Raw genomic sequence first — 20,239 nt, 5'->3', positions numbered from 1 at the left:
AGGCATGGAGACAGACTGACAGACTTCTTGGGAGATTCCTGAGCTACAAAGATTACCTTCATATTGGAATACTGGATAAAACGTAGTGACGTATAATCATTTCCCTTTGCCAAGATTTCCCCAAATCAGAAGGAAAATACTAAAAATTTTAAGATCTCTGAAGAATAAGAACTTGGTTTGTTGTCATTTCTTATGTTTTAGACAATGTCATTTGTACAACTGTGATAGTATCACCTTTAGACACTAATGAATAAACATTTATATGCAAAGGATAATAAATATAGTTTCCAGATTTTGCATGGAGTGTTGTATATATTCATAAATATATTTAAAATGCTGTAGTCTATGCTAAATGTTGAAAGAGAAATACTGAATGTACCAGGAGCCATTGCATGTTCTTAAGCAGCAAGTGTATATGATAAGACTGGTACCTCAGCATAACCACTTAAGGAACAGTATTAGGGTTGGATTGAAATCCGAGGGAAGGAAATTAGTCAGGAGGCTACAGCAGTTGTCCGGTCAAGAGCTGATGAAAGCCTCGGATAGAACATTGCCATGTCAAAGTGGAGTGGAGGACTAGAGTATTTAAAAAATCATTGTGAATGAAAACCTGAGAGGATTTGGTAACAGACTGAATATTAAAATGAGAGCCAGGGAGATATTGAATATGCTTTGGAGATTTGGAAACTGGTCGGTTGAGAAGATGCAAAAATATGGTCTGTTTTATGAAGAATCTAACTAATAATCTGTATAAGGTATTGTTTTGTCCATTCTTTTTGATTTACAGGAAATGAATTTCTAGATTTGTATTATACAGTAAACAGATCATGATAAGTATAGTTAAACATTTTATATACTTACAAGATTCTTTAAAAATTAAAGGTACACTTTACAATAAGTTAAAAACTTATGTATGACCATAAACTATTTATCCATGCACTTAACAGATATTTATTGAATCATTTGATGGAAGTGGACATACAGTAGAGAGTAAAACGAATATGGTTCCTGTGAAGTCATAGAGTCTAGTTGGGGGGGGGGCGTATATTATTTAAAAAATACATCACCCAAATAAATGGGAAATTATAGCTTTGCTATATGAAAGTATAAAGGAATTTGAAAATTCCTATCCAGAATGTAAAGATACCATATGCTAAACCAAACGCATAACAGACATTTTGTGAATGATTTCTATTGCTGCTGTAATCTAATGACTATACAACTTCTTATTAAAAGCTGTTATCAAATATTTGATATGAAAATATCTAAATGACCATTTCCATCATTACAGTGCCATCTACTGGTATATAAGTGGTAACTTCTCAGCTGCTTAGCTCAGTATATTTAATGTAAAGATTGAAGGAATTCGTTCTGAATTTAACATTCAACTGTGGCTCTTCTATTAAAAAAATAAGGAAGGGGAGTCTGGGTGGCTCAGTCGGTTGAGCATCCAACTCTTGAATTCAGCTCTGGTGGTGATCTCACAGTTTCATAAGTTCAAGCCCCACGTTGGGCTCTGTGCTGACAGTGGAGCCTTCTTGAGTTCTCCCTCTTTCTCTACCCCTCCCCTGCACATACTCTCTCTCAAAATAAATAAATAAACTTTTTTAAAAAATAAAGAGGACTATGTCTAGTGTGAGGTATTTGTTCAAAAAAACCATAGCTAATTCTCATCAACTATACTTCAATATTAAAATTAAGAAAAGTAATTTTTTTCAAAAAGATTAAGAAAACATAGCTAATTCTGACACATGCTACATGTATGAACCCTGGGGACATTATGGTGAGTGAAATAAGCCAGTCACAAAAGACAAATACTGTATGATTGTATCTATTTGAGGTCTCTAGAATAGTCACATTCATAGAAGGAGAAAGTAGAATGGTGTTTTGCCAGGGACTAAGGAGAGTGGGAAATGGGAAGTTGTTGTTTAATGGATATAGAGTTTCAGTTTTGCAAGATAAAAAAGTTCTGGAAATCGGCTGCACAGCAAAGTGAATGTACGTAACACTACTGAAATGTGCACTTAGGTTAAGATGATATATTTTATGTTAGATGTTTTTACCATAACAAAGAAACCTTATAGCTATATAAAAGAATTTCCTTGATGGACTTCTAGCTTTAATTGGGGACGAAGAACTAGAAACTAAAATACATCTTAAAGACCCTGGTCAATAATGATGGATGGAGACTCATGGTCACCAGGACAAGTCATTTGAGTCTGCTGCCAGAAGAGGGAGACATTTATTCTAATACATTACATCCATTGCTTATTTGCAAAAATAAAACAAAACAAAAACAAAAACAAACAAACAAACAAAAATTGTCCCAGAAAATGTGACTGGACATGATTAAAGCTTCCCAATTTGGGGCTCCCTAGCTTAGCCTCTAACCACTTGAGATAGTGTATTACAACGTTTCTTTGCTTACTATAAATACTTGAATATCTTATCAGTTCTAGGAGCATGGCGAGGTGGTTTAATTGAGGTGGGGTCAGGGAACCCACTTAGGGGTTGATAGGAGCCATGAAAATGGAGGTAGTAGATAATAAATGACTTTTAAAAACTTTGGCTAAGAAGGGAAAGAAAAAGACAAAAAGATGCTAGAGGGGCCAAGGAGATGAGGATATTAATCGGCTAAGGGAAGGAAGCTAGTAGAGTGAAGAGAGTAAAGATGTAAAAGAAAGAGATAATTGACAGACAAATTTCAAGAGAAGGCAGAAAGAAAGAGACTAAGAGCACAGGTCATTGGACTAATATGGCATAACAAGAGATATAGGAAAGGAGGTAAGGGTCCAATGCAGCAAAATGTGTTGTTGGAAATGGGAATTGAAGGAGACAGCTATTCAATTACCTCAAACTGTTAAAGATCGTTGAAACAACCTATGACTTTAGTACTTATTATTGCCATTCAAAAGACAAGGAACCTAATGCAAAGAGAGGTAAAAATCACTTTCTGAAGCTTAGTCTGTACTGTCAGAATCACCAAGCATGGAAACATTCCCATCCTGGTCTTCTTCTTGATATTCTGTCAATCAACCCACATTCTCCCACTCCCCATATGATGCGCAACAGTGCTAGGACTTCCTAGCGCTGGGCTTGCATTGTAAGATGATGTTTGCTCATCATGTGGGTTCTTCTTGATGCAGGTGTAGTAGTGGTGTGTATCTTGCTTAGCAGCTATATTAAAGGAATGATTTGGTGTAGGAGTTGTGTATGTTGTAAGCCTTGTCCTTTTAAAAATAATCATGGCAGAGACAAGATGTATGTAATGGATTTAAACTGCTTCCAGGTCACCCTTTTGCTATAGCTGTGTTTGAGGATCACGTGTGGTTCTCTGATTGGACTATGCCATCGGTAATAAGGGTGAACAAGAGGACTGGCAAAAATAGGGTACGTCTCCGAGGCAGCATGCTGAAGCCTTCATCACTGGTTATAGTTCATCCATTGGCAAAACCAGGTACACGGGACATGTTACACAGTCTTTCTTTGGCTGGAATCTGCAACTATTTTAATTGTTTGATGGGAGAAGAGGAGGGTGATTCTCACTAATTCGGGTAGATGTTAAGATTTTGTAAGATGTGGAAGCACCTGGGTTGCTCAGTTGGTTGAGTGTCTGACTTTAGCTCAGGTCATGCTTTCACAGTTTGTGGGTTCGAGCCCTGCATCAGGCTCACTGCTGTCAGCTCAGAGCCTGGAGCCTGCTTCGGGTTTCATGTCTGCCTCTCTCTCTGCCCCTCTCCTGTTTGTGCTCTTTCTCTCTCTCTCAAAAAAAAAAAAAAAAAAAAGATTCCGTAAGACGTGGATTGGGTTTAAACTAAGACAGTCTGGTACTGAATTTGGGCTTTATCTCTCCAGTCTCATCTTTACCTCTCCTGGCCAGCTTTTATTAAATGTTCCTTTTCAAGGATGCTTGGGTTAAAGGCACTGAAAGGGAGGTCAGGGTTTGGGGGTGCAATTTAGACACCTGCAATGGAAGCTTCTATCTATACTGGGGCCTTTCCCCACCCCGTGAGAGTGCCAGTGAGTGAGCATTATCCAGTGTCCTATGTAACTTCCTTCTGAATTGCCCTTTGTCAGTTTGAGTAGATTATGAGTCAGGAAATAAGGATCACATCTGCCTAAAGAGCTTCTTGAACAAAAGCACTGGCTATACTCAATAAATACTCATAAGGTAATAACATTCTGAGCTTATCTTAGAACTGGCTCCTTTAGGAGCTCTTCTGAAATAGCTCTTGATATAGGCTCCATTTAGATACACTAAGTTTCTCTCCCCAAAAACTGTACAATGTGATTTGTATCAATGGCACTCTTTTCATCTCCAAGCCCATCTGTGAATGTACCTCTTTTCCCCACAAGGATCAGATCCCTGCTTACACCAAAATGGAGGCTGTGAACATATTTGCAAAGAGAGGTTTGGATCTGCTCAGTGTTTGTGTCGTGAAGGTTTTGTGAAAGCCCCAGATGGGAAAATGTGTCTGGCTCTCAATGGCCATCAGATACCACCAGCAGGTAAGTTGATAAATATGTGGCTAAATTATTTTACTTTGGCTCAGGAATATAATTCTACATCAATCATATGCTTTTGCTGATTTTTAGTATTTTATATTATTAAAAGCTTCCCTGCTTTTAGGGATGCCAAGTTTGTTTTGTTTTGTTTTTCTTTCTATGAGTTTAGGCTCCTAATTTTTATTTTTTATTTTTAGGCTCCTTATTAAAGACTAAATTCAATTGACCTCCTCCAGTTGTAAAATTAACAAAAAAAGATAATATTCAAAATGTTAAGTTTCCAGCCCTCTGGTCCCGCATTTACGATGGAGTGGCCCAAACTTGGAAATAAATGTTAGCATTTTACCACCTCAGATAATGTTTAGAGACATTTTGGCCTCAGTTTTTAAAGGTAGTCCTATACAATCCTCCTTCCACATGGCTGGGCTTAATATGAAAAAACAAAGTCCTTTATAGTAAATAACTTTAGGATATTAAATAAGTGTAGGGAATCTAGCCTGAGAATGCTTGTGTTCCACATTTAAATAACTAATCATGTTTTTGAGGAAGAGGACAGAAGAGTAAATCAAATGTGATGTGTAACCAGTAGTGTGCTGATTTGCTTTCCTTGAATGTGTATGCAAATAATGAAGGAGAATTTGAATTCATCTCTTGAAGTTTTCATACCAAAGAGAATTTAAATTTTATTTACAAATTCTTTAATTCATTTATCTGGTAGGCAAGGTTTAAGTTACGTGGTAGATTAACAGCAAACAAATGGATTAATTATCCATGGACCAGAATTGGTTATTTTGGATTTTCAGAATTTTCTATTAATTGTTGCTGTAGCACAACAGTTCTCAATATTTTTGGTTTTATGACCCTTTACACTCTTAAACATGACTGAAAACTCCAAAGAGCTTTTGTTAATGTGGGTTAAATTTACCAATAGTTATGCTATTAGAATTAAAAATAAAACTAAAAAATATATCTATTAAAATTATAATATTTTATTATGTATGAACATGACATATTTTTAGGGAAATAAATGAAGTAACTATATTTTCTGGAACAAAAAAATGTAGGGAGAATAATAGCATTGTTTTACATTTATATCTTTAAAGTCTGGCTTCATATAGGGCAGCTGGATTCTCATATCTGCTTCTATGTTAAATTTGTTGTTGTGTTGTTTTGGTCAAAGCCTGTGAAGAAAACCTGACCTCACATAGACGTGGATTTGGAAAAGGGAGGATTGAAAATTTAATAGCCTTTCAGATGCCTTTTTTGTATTCTTTTGATAGTATATCAGAACTGGACAGGTGGTAGTTTCTTAAACCTTAGCCGCAATGTGGAATCGGAAGCCACATCAATAATCTTTTTGTCACCTGTTATTTTAAAATCCAGTGGGGTTTTTTTTGTTTTGTTTTCTTTTTGTTTTGTACTTTGAGTGGCTCTTTTACCAATGTGTGATTTTGTGGCATCATGTTGGTCATTTGAAAAAACTGGCTGGCCGAGTTGTTGCATATCTTCCAAGTGTCACACACACATCCAGTCACATTCACTAATTAATTACCATCAAACCCATTAGAAAAGCTCTTGAGTTTTGAGATTTTGTCAAGCTCAGCACAGTGGGAAAATTTTTCCAGAATTCTACTTTTCACTTGGAAGCTGAAGTTTTATCATTGGCAATAAGTACTGTCGATTGCTTTTCTTGAAACAACATACGCACTTCATTTTTGGAAGGTGCTTGCCAGATCTCCAAGTGTTAATAACATACTTTGTCAGTCTCCCAAGTAAAAATTATGTCCAATGAAAAAGAGGCTAGTTTCAACTTGCAGCTACACACGTGCTTTTCCTCCAGACGACTATCATCGTTTCAGTGTGTACACAGAGTGTTTTATATATACTTTCCATTTCATTATACAGAATATTAAAGAGCCAAGTATTCCATGGTTGAGATTTTAAAAAATTAATAATTCTTACTGTTTCATCATGGGTCTTTTTAAGTGAAACTGTGTGTGTGTGTGTGTGTGTCTGTGTGTGTGTGTCAATGTGTGCAGTGAAGACATGACTGTTAGTTGAGTTTTGTGCCATTGCCTTAATTCATACTAAGGCACCAGTAATTTTGTCTAATTGGTTTGCCCCATTAGTATCAAAGTCAACACAGGGAAAAAAGGCAAACAATATAACATGTATTTGTGAAAGTAGTTTTGACGTTAAGGACTCTGTGCAATGGGAACCCACTAGAGAACTAAGAGAACACACCAAGTGTTTTAGGGGATCAATTTCTCCCATGTACTGGGTTCCATGCCTATGTTAAATTATGACTTGTTTATACCCTTCCATGTTTCTTTTTAAAATTTTTTTTTAATGTTTAATTATTTTTGAGAGAGAGAGGGGGAGAGACAGAGGATGAGCCGGGAAGGGGTAGAGAGAGAGGGACACACAGAATCCAACGCAGGCTCCAGGCTCTGAGCTGTCAGCACAGAGCTTGACGTGGGGCGCGAACTCACAAACTGCAAGATCATGACCTGAGCCGAAGTCAGACGCTTAACTGACTGAGCCACCCAGGTGCCCCTTCATGTTTCTGAATACAGGTAAAATAAGGCTAAAGTAAGTATTGAAAGCAGCCTAAAGGAGAAAGACTATGTATGGAAGGCAGGTTGGGGAGATCATCGTATTAATTTGTCCTTATAGCAGGCTGTGATTGAGCTGATTATGTCCATTAGTATTTTAGTATTTTATGCATTGTTTTTGCCAGTACCTAAATTGGTCTTGTCTTTTTGCCCACTGTCTCTCCCTACCCTCAACCGTCAAGTGCACTGAGTGAAGCTGGGAGGGTGTGGTACAGCAGGTGAGGTTTTCTAAGTCACCAAGATACTGCTAGTTGAGTGCTCTTACTGTACAAGTAAGTCTGAAATTACAACCAACAAACATCTACAAATATAAGTTAAAATCAAAACTTTCTTGAATCATAAAAGGTAAATTAACTGTATCTTTTGACCTTCAGTAGGTAGTGAAGCAGATCTAAGTAACCAAGTAACGCCACTGGATGTCTTATCCAGGAATAGGGGATCTGAAGATAACAGTACAGAATCTCAACATATGCTAGTGGCTGAGATCATGGTGTCAGGTATGAATGATGAGTTCTCAACACAGCTTTGGTTCCAACAATTTCTATCCTTCTAATTAGAATCCTGAATTCGTTCTCTAACTTTGGCTAAATGTACACAAAACTAATGAAGCCAAACTTTGGACTCAAATTTTGGTCCTTCTTTTCTGAACCGTGTGCCTGAGGAAAATGGCTCCCTATTAGACAGGACATGAACTTTACTCATCGAGAATCTTTGAACTGAAACTTCTTTGAAGAAATCTAACTTGGAAACAAAGGTGAAAAATAAGACAAAACAGATATGAGTGTATCCCTATCCATACCTAGTATTTTTTATCTTTTGCCCATCTAGCTATACTTCCGTTAGTGTGAAAAAGTAGATTGTAACTGATAAGCAAACGTAAGTTGGTTGCTTCAGCTGCTTCAAAGTTTACAAACGGCAAATATTTGAATTGTTTTCTTCTGTACTGCACGTTTATCACCAAAATACGAAATAATTTGTTCAGTATGTGACAAGTTTAGGGAGCCTCATTCTTTTATATTCTGTATTCTATTTACTCATGAGGTCAATGGTGTTTAAACTGGGCTTAGCTCAGCCCTAGAACTTTTGCAAACCCCACCCCTTCTTCACTCTGCTCTCTGCCCTGTAATCAGTGCAGCTCTACTTTGAAATGTTTTATTTATTTATATTTCTGGCTAAGATTTTATTTTATTTTATTTTTTTATTTATTAAAAATTTTTTTTTAGTGTTTATTTATTTTTGAGACAGAGAGAGACAGAGCATGACCGGGGGAGGGTCAGAGAGAGAGGGAGACACAGAATCTGAAACAGGCTCCAGGCTCTGAGCTGTCAGCACAGAGCCCGATGCGGGGCTTGAACTCACGAACTGTGAGATCATGACCTGAGCCGAAGTCGGATGCTTAACCGACTGAGCCACCCAGGCGCCCCAAGATTTTATTTTAATAAAGTATCTGTGGCGAAAAATAAGTTTGAAAGCTCCACATCAAGATCTTAGATACACTTAAAGCGCTCATCCAACTTTTGTGGCCTGCAGACTCCTTTGCCAGTGTACTAGAGCCTGGAGACCTCTTACCTCTCCCTATAAGAACTTATCAGTGTGATTTTTTTTTTTTTTTTATAAAATGCAAACACAGAGGTGGATATTTTTGGTAATAATAACTTGTACAGAGGTTTAGAGTTTACCAGTTACTTTAACCTCTAATATGATTCTTATCACAACACATCACTTAACAGATTTGAAAACTGAAGCTAAGATATATTAATGTAATGAGTTTACCAAAGAGTTTTGAAAATTAGGACCAAATAATTAATTCATGTCAAGAAAAAAAGTCAGGAAAACATGGTCACATTAGGAATATTCCTCATTTAGTGACTATTTGCTACACACTGTGCTAAGCACTAGGGATACCATGATGAGCTGAAAATAGCCTTGACATCCAAGGTCATAGTCTGATGTGGAGGCAAACAAATGATAGAATAAAACAATATTAATAAATATTAGCAGTATAGAGAACCATTTCAAAGTTGCTAGGGCTCCCTAAAGGTTCATGGAGCGTATTTTGAAAGACTAATGTTTGGGAGATTCCAAGACCAAGATGAATGACAGATAGTAAATTAGACACACGGGTGGGATGGAGGGGAGGATGAGATGGCCAAATATTGGAATACATAAACTATATAATATGCTGTGTCTGGCTTCATACCTGAGACTGTACTGTACCTTGTGCAGAATGGATGGAATTGATTGCCTTTGTGAAAACTACCTCCTCTTTCCATATCTAAACTGTGTTCTATTTTGTCTTAGTCTATAAAGTTTTAGTTCTACCTGTGTTAGGCTAAGGGTCATATTTATGTTTTGTAGTGAGATTTCATTTAAACAAAATATCTATGCCAAAAAGAGTTTGAAAATGGTATAAGAGATTTTAGGTTAGTATCAATATATTCTTATTCACCAAAGACACAGAGACTGGTATATAGCAAGTAGATCTGCATAGAAGATGGCAAAGAAATTCAATCATAAAAAAGTTTCATTGTCAGGTTTACAAAAATAACGAGTTCTTCTAAATTCATGAATAAAATTTAAAATTCTTAACATGGCCTGTTGGGCCCTGGATGAACCAGTCCTTACACACCTCAACAGCCTCAATGTGTGCCTTTCTAGCCTCGTCTTTTTTTTTTTAATTTTTTAAATGTTTACTTATTTTTGAGAGAGAAACAGAACACAGCATGAATGGGGGGAGGGGCAAAGAGAGAGGGAGACACCAAATCTGAGGCAGGCTCCAGGCTCTGAGCTGTCAGCATAGAGCCCGACACTGGGCCCAAACTCACGGACTGTGAGGTCATAACCTGAGCCAAAGTCATACCTTATGAACAGAGCCACCCAGGCACCCCTGTCCTCAGCTTTCTATGGCCAGCTTCAGTTATACTGGCCTTGCCTATAACATACTGATGTTGTGTTCTCAGCCCACAGTATTCTTTCTATACCTTTTCAAGTCCTATGTATCCTTCAGATCTCTCAGAAAGCTTTTCTTAGTCTCCTAACCAGGTAAGATGAGAGTTATTTCAGCTCTCTTAGAATGTGGTATTGTTTCTTGAGAGTGCTTATCACACGTGTACCTCAATAATTAATTACACAAGAAAGCAGAACCCCTGTCTATATTCTCTATCACTGTATCTGTGGCTCTCTTTAGGATCTGGCATATAGTAGGGACTTTTAAATGGATTACTTTTATTAGTTTAATTAATAGTCCCAAGAGTCTTTTCTTTTTTAAAAATTATTTATTTATTTTGGAAGCGACAGAGACAGCATGAGCAGGGGAGAGGCAGAGAGTGAGGGAGAGGGAGAGAATCCCAAGCAGGCTCCGCACTGCCAGTGCAGAACCCAGTGCAGGGCTCGAGCCCATGAAACTGTGAGATCATGACCTGAGCTGAAACCAAGTGTCAGGCACTTAACCAACTGAGCCATGCACGTGCCCCATCAAGAGTCTTTTCTAATGTGATAAGGCTAATTCTGATTCAGACGGTCACAATATGCTTCTTCTTTGTTGTCCTTATTTACATATGTGTAGAATTTATTATTCTCAAGGCTTTTAAAAAAAAATCACGTTTTTTCAAGTTTGGGACACCTGGTGGCTCAGTCCATTAAGCACCCGACTCTTGATTTTGGCTCAGGTCATGATCTCATGATTCAAGAGACCAAGCCCTGTGTCAGGCTCTGCAATGGCAGCATGGAGCCTGCTTGGGATTCTCTCTCTCCCTCTCCCTCTGCACCCCCCCCCCCTTCTCGCTCTCTTTCTGTCTCAAAATAAATAAATAAACCTAAAAAAAAAAAGAAAAAGAACATGCTACTCTTGATCTTGGGGTCATGAGTTTGAGCCCCACATTGGGTGTAGAGCTAACTTAAATAAATAAACTTAGACAAAAATGACTTTTTTTCCCCAAGTCCTTACAATAATCATGTGAAGTAGATTGGACAAAAAGTGTCACCTGTATTTTGGATATTTTGGAGAAGAGGAATGTGAAGCCTAGGCATTCCTTCCAGAGGAAGTTTGTGGCAGAAAAAACTTTGGTTATGGCCCATCCCCCTGCAATGGCACATCCATTGCTTTTCATTATGCAAAAGCTGCCTTGGGGTTTGCAAGTTACCAAATAAATCCTGAGCCATATTCTAATTTAAGGCAATTCTGCAAGTGATTTAAAATGTCTTGGGTAATTGGATACTGTCCACTATACACTGAACAGCCTTGTGACTTGAGCGCTAGTCTTCCAAATGCATGCCAAATCAAATATAATTGATTTAGTCTGAACTTATCCATCTTGAAGAGTCATGAGTGACAGGAGAGGACCAAGCAAGAATGAAGGGCATGTGTTCCCACAAGAGAAACCTCACTCAAATAGCTAAGCAAATCAAATGCAATTACCCAATGTCTACATTCACATGGAACCTGAATCCTACTTAGATCATTTAACTTTCTTTTATTTATGGGCAAATTTAGAGTGCTTCTTTTACCTCCTCAGTACTCAGATGAGCAAACTTACCAGTGAATAGAGAGATGATAGTTCATATCCTGCTGTGGTATGTCAGGCCCCCCCAACTCCAAAAGAGAGGAGACATTTGGAGAATGATTATATACATGAGTAGTCAAAGGAAAAAAAAACACAAAACTTGCTCATGTTTATGGCTCAACATGTAGCTCCATCCCCTGGGGCATTTGCATTTCAATGGAGTATGAAATGAAATGATCCATTTACAGCATTTAGTTTGCATGGTTCATGACTTTTGTAAAAGTGCCTTGAAGTTTGCAAGTCACTGCATAAATCTTGTGACATACATTTCTCTTATATATGAAACATAATCTTAGTAAATTGACAATAAATCTTTCCATTGTATCTTGTGTTATTATAATAAATTGTTATTTATTGTTTCTCTGCCATGTTGGTACACAGATCTACTTGCTATATATTAGTCTGTGTCTCTTTGAGGGATAAGAATATATTGACCCCTATTGTATGTCATGATGGTTGGAAATTCTCAAATAAACAATACAACTTTTGAAACTTGAGTGCATTCACTCCTAGGAATGTTATGGTTCAGACTTGCAAATGGTTTTTAAAAAATGATAAACAAGTTCACACAGGGCTCTTTGAACACCAAATAGTTTTTTAAGACTAGAGACTTATTGAAAGCATGTAAATGGAAACATATGGCTGGTGGATCCTTTAATATAGATAAAGCTTATAGGTCAACAAATTGTTTCTATTTGGAGGTTAACTATCCCAGAACTCAGGAAAGGAAGTGCTGGAATGTTCTGTAGAACCCCAAACAGTCAAGTCCATTTTCCCCCCTGAGGTCTGCAAATAATCTGATGGGTTTCTCCCTGTTGGCAGATAATGACGACTGTGGTCCTATAAGATGTGGTACATGGGCTCAGTGTGTTTCAGAAGGAGAAAATGCCACATGTCAGTGTTTGAAAGGATTTACTGGTGATGGAAAACTATGTTCTGGTAAGAGCAAAGGCCAATACACATAATATCTGGAAAACAGTGAACCAGATAATACTGACTCAAAATCTCCAGAGGATTTATGTAATCAACAGGATTGAATAAGTTATTTGATATTAGCTAAAAAGATAATGGATAGTATGTATAGAATATATGAAACACATGATATGTGGTTATATTTCAGTGAGTTTATATTAAAATTACATAATATATGCAGTTGACATTAAAGGAAAAAATATAATTAGCTTCAGAAACATGAATTTGAGTTCAAGTCAAATTTATGAAGTCAACAATTCCAATGACAACACAACTTTCTCCCCTAAAAGCTGAGGTTTTGCTGGATAGGTTTCTATTTTATATTGATAGCCTTGAAATTTTAAGTTAGTGACTACTGTAAAAATCTCAGTTCTCATGGTCTGAAACTCTGGCACAATGTGATGTATATACACATACTTAGCTAATCAGACACCTGAGAAATCTGTAGAAACGGATTCAGAAGGCAACTTTACAACCAAGATGCAGAGTCTGCATTACGTTTGCAAATAGCATCTGCAAGCGGCTGAAAGATCGTATTTGAACTTATGTTTCTTTTTTCCTATGACTCTCATTTGTGTACATATTTCACTAGTTGGTCATGTTGCCCACAGATATAAATGAGTGTGGGACAAGCACCAGCATTTGCCCTCCCACCTCCTCCAAGTGCATCAACACTGAAGGCGGCTATGTTTGCCAGTGCTCAGAAGGCTACCGGGGAGATGGGATTCACTGTCTTGGTAAGAGAGCATGTGTGCCAAGGGAGGAGGGTGGAGGCAGGCCTCAGAGAATCATGAAACACGGTGGGTGTGGTGGGTCAGGAGAAGACAGGCTATAATTTAGGTGCCACGCATGTTAGGACTGAAAGAGAAGTTGCGTGATGTTCAAACTGACATATCTCAGTTCTTGATGAATAGTCAGGTTTGTGCCCTTGTGTTATGACTGCAGTCGTCAGCTTCAAGACCCCGAAGAGGTGGTTTGCCGCTCTGCCTTTCTTTCTCTGGGATTTGAGTGACCCCCGTGCCTCACCCACACTCTATACCTCGAGCCATCCTCGGGGGAATTGTACAGCATTTTCACTGTCATTGAATTTGGCAGTTGAACTGTGGTGAACTGCAAAGCTGCTGTAGGTCTGTTGGAAGTGACTGCTATGTGCATGAAAGAAAGGAAAAATGGTTCTATGAAGGGGTTCATCAGGTGTCTCTTGATAAGTTTCAAAGATGAGAGATTCAAGGGGCACCTGGGTGGCTCAGTCAGTTCAGTGTCGGACTTTGGCTTGAGGTTTGTGGGTTTGAGCCCCACCTTGGGCTCTGTGCTAATGGCTTTGTGCTGACAGCTCAGAGCCTGGAGCCTGCTTTGGATTCTGTGTCTCCCTCTCTCTCTGCCCCTCCCCTGCTCACACTCTGTCTCTGTCTCTGTCAAAAATAAATAAACATTAAAAAAAAAAAAGATGGGAGATTCAAGTCACTGACATTTGGATACAAGTAAAGCATGATTAAAACCTCTTTTCATAATTACCATCCTCTGCCAAGATCTGGGTGTGGCTTTTGGGTTGGGAGTTCACTTAGTGGATGTCTGCCATCATTCCAGGTGTCAGTAGCATAGTAGTCTGCACAAGTGGGGACATGCCTGAAGCCATCATGGCCCAGTGAAGTGGTTATCTGAAGTTTAACAGGGCTTTAACATGTCTCTTTCAGTATTTTCTTTTCCTTCTGAAAACATACAAATCTTTTCACGGTGAGGGGCAGATGACCCGATAAGAAACTAAAATGCTATTGCTTTCTCCCACATGTTGAGGTTGAAGATGAAATCAGTCATAACTACCAGTTTTCTGGATCTGGTTGGTTTAAATCAGACCTTTATCAGATTAGTTTTGTGGAGCCCACAGTCATTTGTAAATGCTCTTTTAAGCACATATTTGGCTGTCAGTCAGGAAAATGTCACTGCTCTAATTAAGCAGGCTCATAGATAATTTAGACAAACAGGCTTTATATTTAATTTGCTTTGAAGAGAAAAGAAGGTATACTTTCTTGGATGTTTAAACTCATTGTAGTCTGGATTCTCACTGTGTCACTAACCTACCTCCTTCCAGTAGTGAGCACACAACAGGGCATCATGGCCCAGACTACCTGGATGGCATGGAATCCTCAGGCCACATGGAAGAATGGGCCTATTCTTGTTCTCTGTGTGTGTGTCATTCTCCCTCTCTGTCTCCCTCCCCCCCTCCCTCTCCCCCTCTCTCTGACTCTCTCTCCCTCCCCCTTCTTTCCTTCCTTCCTCTCCGTATATATGTAGATATAGTGCTTTAAACCATGCCTGGCACATAAGTGCCATTGTTGTTGTTATTATTCTTAAGAGTGGTTGTATTTTTTGGCCAAGACTATATCTTTGTTTTTGCTTCTTAGAAAAGCTTTCTCTGACTCTCAAGATAATAGTTCATAGAAATTATAAATCATAAGTAAGTAAAAAAAAAAGACTCAATTTGAGCCATCAGGATAGCAGTTCAATGTGACATATATTCATTTAGCTCTTATTAGTGGAAAGACACAGCAGTAGGACCTGTGAGGAAGACCAGAATGCTGGAGGTAGAGCCTGTTTGCGAGAAGAGCAGGATCTAGAAGAAATGGAGCTAATAATAAATAGAGAAGAAGGGTGTGCATCATGGGAGAAGTAAAAACTACAGTGAAAATTCACAACTGGGAGAATATCTGTGTGAGGTATTAGGAAAGACTTCATGAAAGAAATATCACTATGGATGGACCTTGTGGCATGAGGAATTTTTATTTATTTATTTTAAGGGGGTGGGGAGAGGCAGAGGGAAAGAGAGGGGTGGGGGGAGAGAATCCCACACAGGCTCTGCACTATCAGTGCAGAGCCTGACGTGGGGCTTGGACCCAGGAACTGTGGGATCATTACCTGATCTGAAATCAAGAGTCAGATGCTTAGCCAACTGAGCCACCCCAGCACCTCAAGAGTAAATTTTTATTAGAAATGTGAAGGAAGGGGGGAATTCCAGGCATAAACATATTACAGGTCTATTTGGGAGGTAGAGAATAGCCCAACTGATCCCTAAGCATAGTGGGTGTGAGAGAAACAGACTGAGGCTGGCAAGGTGATGTCTTAGTCTGCTCAGGCCTTCATAACAAAATACAGCATCGACTGGATGGCTTAAACAACAGAAATGTATTTTCTCACAGTTCCGGAGCCTAGACATTTGAGGTCAATGTGCTGGCTGATTCAATTCCTGGTGGCAGCTCTTCTGGGCTTGCAGACCACAGCCTTCTTATTGCATACTCACATGCCTTCCTGCTGTCATTGGGGGGGGGGGGGGTGAGGTGGGGTGGGGGGTGGGGCATGTGGTGTCTCTTCCTTTGCTTTTTTTAAATTAAAAAAATTGTTTTAATGTTTATTTTTGAGAGAGATAGAGAGAGGGAGAGACAGAGCACAAGCAGGGGACAGGCAGAGAGAGCCAGAGACACAGAATCTGAAGCTCCAGGCTCTGAGCTGTCAGCCCAGAGCCTGATGCGGGGCTTGAACTCAGGAGCGGTGAGATCATTCTCTCTCTTTTCTTATAAGAACTTCAATTCTGTTGGATTAGGGCCTCACTCTTATGACCTCATTTAACTTTAATTACTGCCTTAAAGTCCCCATCTCTATACATAGTCACATTGGGGGTTAGAACTTCAACATGTGGATCTCGAGGGAGATTCAATACAGTTCATAACAAGTGGGTTGGGTTACATATGTAGGAGACTAGAAGCTGAGCATCAGTCATTGGGGTTTTACTTCTCTAGACCAGCACCATCCAACAGAAGTGTAATGTAAGTTACATATATGACTTTAATTTTGCTAATAGCCACGTTACAAAAAGTACGAAGAGACAGGTCAGATTAATTTTAGATTTTATTCAATCCAATATGTCAAAGGTATTAATATGTTAATATGCAATCAATATAAAAGTTATTGAGAGATTTCACATTTTTGCTTCATGTTGGTACTAAGTCTTCAAATCTGGGAAGTGTTTTACACTTACAGCATGTCAGTGTAGACTGGCTGCCATTTCAGATGCTCATACACACACATGGCAGTGGCGGCCACCTTGGGCAGCTCAGCTCTGGGCATCAGGGAGCCACCGGCAGCATTTGAGGCAAGCGGTGTACTGATGGGCAATGTGCTTTAGGAACAGTAATCTGGCACTGGTGTTTAGGAGTAGAGTGGGGGAGAGATGGGATGCAGGGAACGGAGAAAGGCCGTTCTATTAGTAATGCAAAGTTGAAGAGAGGAAGGATCTAGATGTCAGGGGGGTGGTAATTGAGAAAGAAAATGATGGTAGTTGGGAAAGAAAGGGATGAGTTAGCTTATATTTATGTAGAAAAAATGCAGAAGTGTTTTATTTGACATAACATGTATGTCAATGACTGGAGGTCTATTTGCAAAAGTAAAGAATGAATTTTTAGGATTTGATTTTCTAAATGTTTGCCTAGAGATAGTTTACCAATCTCCAGCCTCCCCACTGAGCTGCTGTTGGGATGTCTCCTTTATCCCAAGCAGTAGGAAAACATCCAGCCATATTTCAGGAGTTTAGAACACCTGAATGGGCAGGCAGCTGAGGGACTCCATTCATCTTTGTGTCCAATATTCATGATATAATTTTTAAATTTTTCAAATGTTTATTTATTTTTGAGAGAGAAAGAGAGAGAGAGAGACAGAGTGTGAGCAGGGAAGGGGGACAGAAAGAGAGGGAGATGCAGAATCTGAAGCAGGCTCCAGGCTCTGAGCTGTCAGCACAGGGCCCGACGCGGGGCTCGACCCACGAACTGTGAGATCACGACCTGAGCTGAGGTCGGACGCTTAACCGGCTGAGCCACCCAGGTGCCCCAGGATATAATTTTTTAATCAAAATATGCAAAGGCTCCGAAAGCATGCAGCATGACAAAAGTTGAATATGTTCCCCTCCCAGAATGTTGGCTCTTCCAATAGTATAACCCTTTTTCCTCCTCTGCAGCTCACTTTTCTCCTCCCTACTTCCTTTTTTTTTTTTTTTTTTCTGGCAGATATTGATGAGTGCCAGTTGGGCATACACACCTGTGGGGAAAATGCCACCTGTACAAATACAGAGGGAAACTACACCTGCATGTGTGCCGGCACCCTGTCTGAACCTGGACAGATATGTCCTGGTAGGTTGGTGGGTGGTCTAAATCCAAGGAAGGGGCTTAATTTTGGAAAATTCTGTACCCCAAAGTATTTGCCCTAGAGATTCTGGAAAATCATTGGATTCAATTGGCTGGTGAGTTTACTTTCCTGATTTGGTTGATACTAAGCTTGAGAATGTGAAATAGTCCAAATTTTCTTAATTTAATAGCATCTGGAATAAATTCTGTTTTTATCACTACAATTCAATAAAGGTGAGAATACAGATGGTTTTCTTTAACTATGTGACTAATGTCTTAATTTGTAATGTTGATTTCTGGGACTGCTGGAAAAACTTCGCAGGTCAAAGCAGGCCAGGAAGGACATCTAGACCCTTAGCATTTTGAATCACTCTTAAAGATTTTAAAATATTACCTTAAAAATTAGTATTTCTTGATCTGAATTAGAACTTCATCTCTTTTTTTTTCCTTTTTAAATGTTAATGGTTGACTTCTGCTTCCTCAAGCATCTCTCCAACAGGCAGTATGTTCTCACCATCCCCACAAGGGAGCTGCCTTCACCCCAACCTTGGAAACCAGGATCAGGGACTCTTCCCCCACTACTGCCAGCAATTCACCTGTCTCAGCTCTGAAAACACCCCAAGAAGGGAAATTTCTGCACTTACCCAGATCTTTTTTTTTTAACACATTATTTTTCTCAAATAATTTGCTCTTCTTAAAACTATTGAAAGACTACTAATATTTATATAGTCGGCTACACATCCTAATGTTTTCCTTTTAATGAGCAGAGAATCGTTCAATAAAAGGAATTTTTACCACTTTGACATTCCCTCTCTTATGGTAACATTTCTTTTCTGTCAAAGTTGGTAGTCTTGTCTTTGAGGGTTCCCCTGAAAGTTGAATTATTTTTAGAAGAAAGCATTGCATGGGAGAAATTTTTGAGGCTTTCAGGGTATTGGGGGTAATAGATTGTATACTGGTGGGTGATTGATGAGCCATAAAAAGATCTGTTGTTGTTCAGTAAGACCCTCTTAAAGCTATCTATCATTTTACACAGTTAGTGTGTGTTTGTGGATGACAGATGCACTTTTATAATGAGACCAGTGACTTGGGATTCATGGAATTATTTAGAATTGACCAATCTCTTACTTGCTTCCATTATGCTTTCTGTCAGATAATACTGAACCCAAAGAAAGAATGGCTGACTTCATGGTGAATGACATGAAGTCTGGTTGGGAAAGTGAAACTAGAGTCACTTGTGACGATTCTTGTCCCTAAAGGACACTGTATCACAAGTTGTTCACAGAGACTAATTCCTGATATTAAGACCGGAAAGATCTAATCACTTCAGAAAGTAAGAGTAATGTCTTTGATTCTTGTAGACTCTACTCCTCCTTCTGTTCTCATGGAGGATGGCCGCTATTCTGTGAGAAACAGTTACCAGGAATGCCCCCCATCCTATGATGGGTACTGCCTCTATAACGGTGTGTGTATGTATATTGAAGCAGTGGACAGATACGCATGCAAGTAAGTCGAGCTATCTTTGTGGTGGCACAGAGATATGATATTGTAGTCTGTAACTTTTAGCTAATTGATAAGATTTGTGTCAAGGAGAGTTTTCTATAAGTAGGTTTTTGCTAGGTAGAAATATATAAATACACACATAGAAATTGTGTTTGCGTACACGCTGCACCCTCCCTACACATCACCCTGCCCACCGCCAAGCTGCCAACAGTAAATATACACTTAAAGAATTGGTGATTTTCCCTTTTACTTAACTTGATGTTACTAATGGTACAGTCTGGGGCATAACCCTCTCGTTCCGGCTGAAAACTTGGGTTTGTGAAAGAATCCCTTAAAACTTTTGATTTATTTTCTGCCACATATATGGAGAACACCCACAATGCGTTTCTGAATTTACAAAACTATTGTATATTCACATTGAACTTCTTGCCTTCAGTGTTCAAAACTAGCAAAGAAATTATCTTTCTTCATTTTCTAATAGTTGGTGTTTACATTTTTTGTGGTTTAGTAACAAGTGTTGGAAGCGGCACCTGCTGCCCCTTGCTCCTTTTTTGTCCCCATGACAGGTTCACGGTGGACACGGTCAACTGAAAAGCAGGTCTGAGGGTGACCTGATACCATAGGTCCCTCTACCAAACTTACTCAGAAAACATTTCCATTGGAGCTTTTGAGAAAACCACACTCACAGTATCTAGTTCCGCATCAAATTTTACTCTTAATGGGTCTTATATTTTGCAGTCAATCAGGGGGAACTGATAGGTACTGAAAAATAAATAGGTCTCCTATGGCTAGACACCTGACTCATTGATGATTTTCTCTGTGCCTGAGGAAGACGTGATAAAATATTCTGATCCTCATGAATACATGCTATAAGCTTAAAGGTTTTTATTATTTTATGAATAGTAATCAGCAG

The 20,239-nt window shown here is 38.9% G+C and overlaps 1 protein-coding gene across 6 annotated transcripts in view; it reads left to right on the top strand.

Annotated features, from left to right (window-relative positions):
- EGF (epidermal growth factor) overlaps positions 1–20,239 on the top strand; it is a 95,274-nt gene that overhangs the window by 59,966 nt on the left and 15,069 nt on the right. For 3 of the 6 annotated variants that reach the window (XM_019417604.2, XM_019417575.2, XM_053901359.1), the window contains exons 14-20: positions 3,290–3,457; positions 4,357–4,509; positions 7,496–7,618; positions 12,506–12,622; positions 13,267–13,392; positions 17,707–17,829; positions 19,185–19,329. In XM_019417604.2, the coding sequence (XP_019273149.2) occupies positions 3,290–3,457; positions 4,357–4,509; positions 7,496–7,618; positions 12,506–12,622; positions 13,267–13,392; positions 17,707–17,829; positions 19,185–19,329 (955 nt within the window). The remainder of the gene's footprint in view (positions 1–3,289; positions 3,458–4,356; positions 4,510–7,495; positions 7,619–12,505; positions 12,623–13,266; positions 13,393–17,706; positions 17,830–19,184; positions 19,330–20,239) is intronic. The other 3 variants (XM_019417585.2, XM_019417609.2, XM_019417596.2) reach the window with 3 other exon arrangements.

This window comes from Panthera pardus, unplaced genomic scaffold (assembly GCF_024362965.1).
Source record: "Panthera pardus isolate Hobbes unplaced genomic scaffold, ASM2436296v1 HiC_scaffold_13, whole genome shotgun sequence".
Taxonomy (NCBI): Eukaryota; Metazoa; Chordata; class Mammalia; order Carnivora; family Felidae; genus Panthera; species Panthera pardus.
The sequence above is the reverse complement of the archived record's forward strand: the minus strand, read 5'-3'. Positions and strand labels throughout refer to the sequence as shown.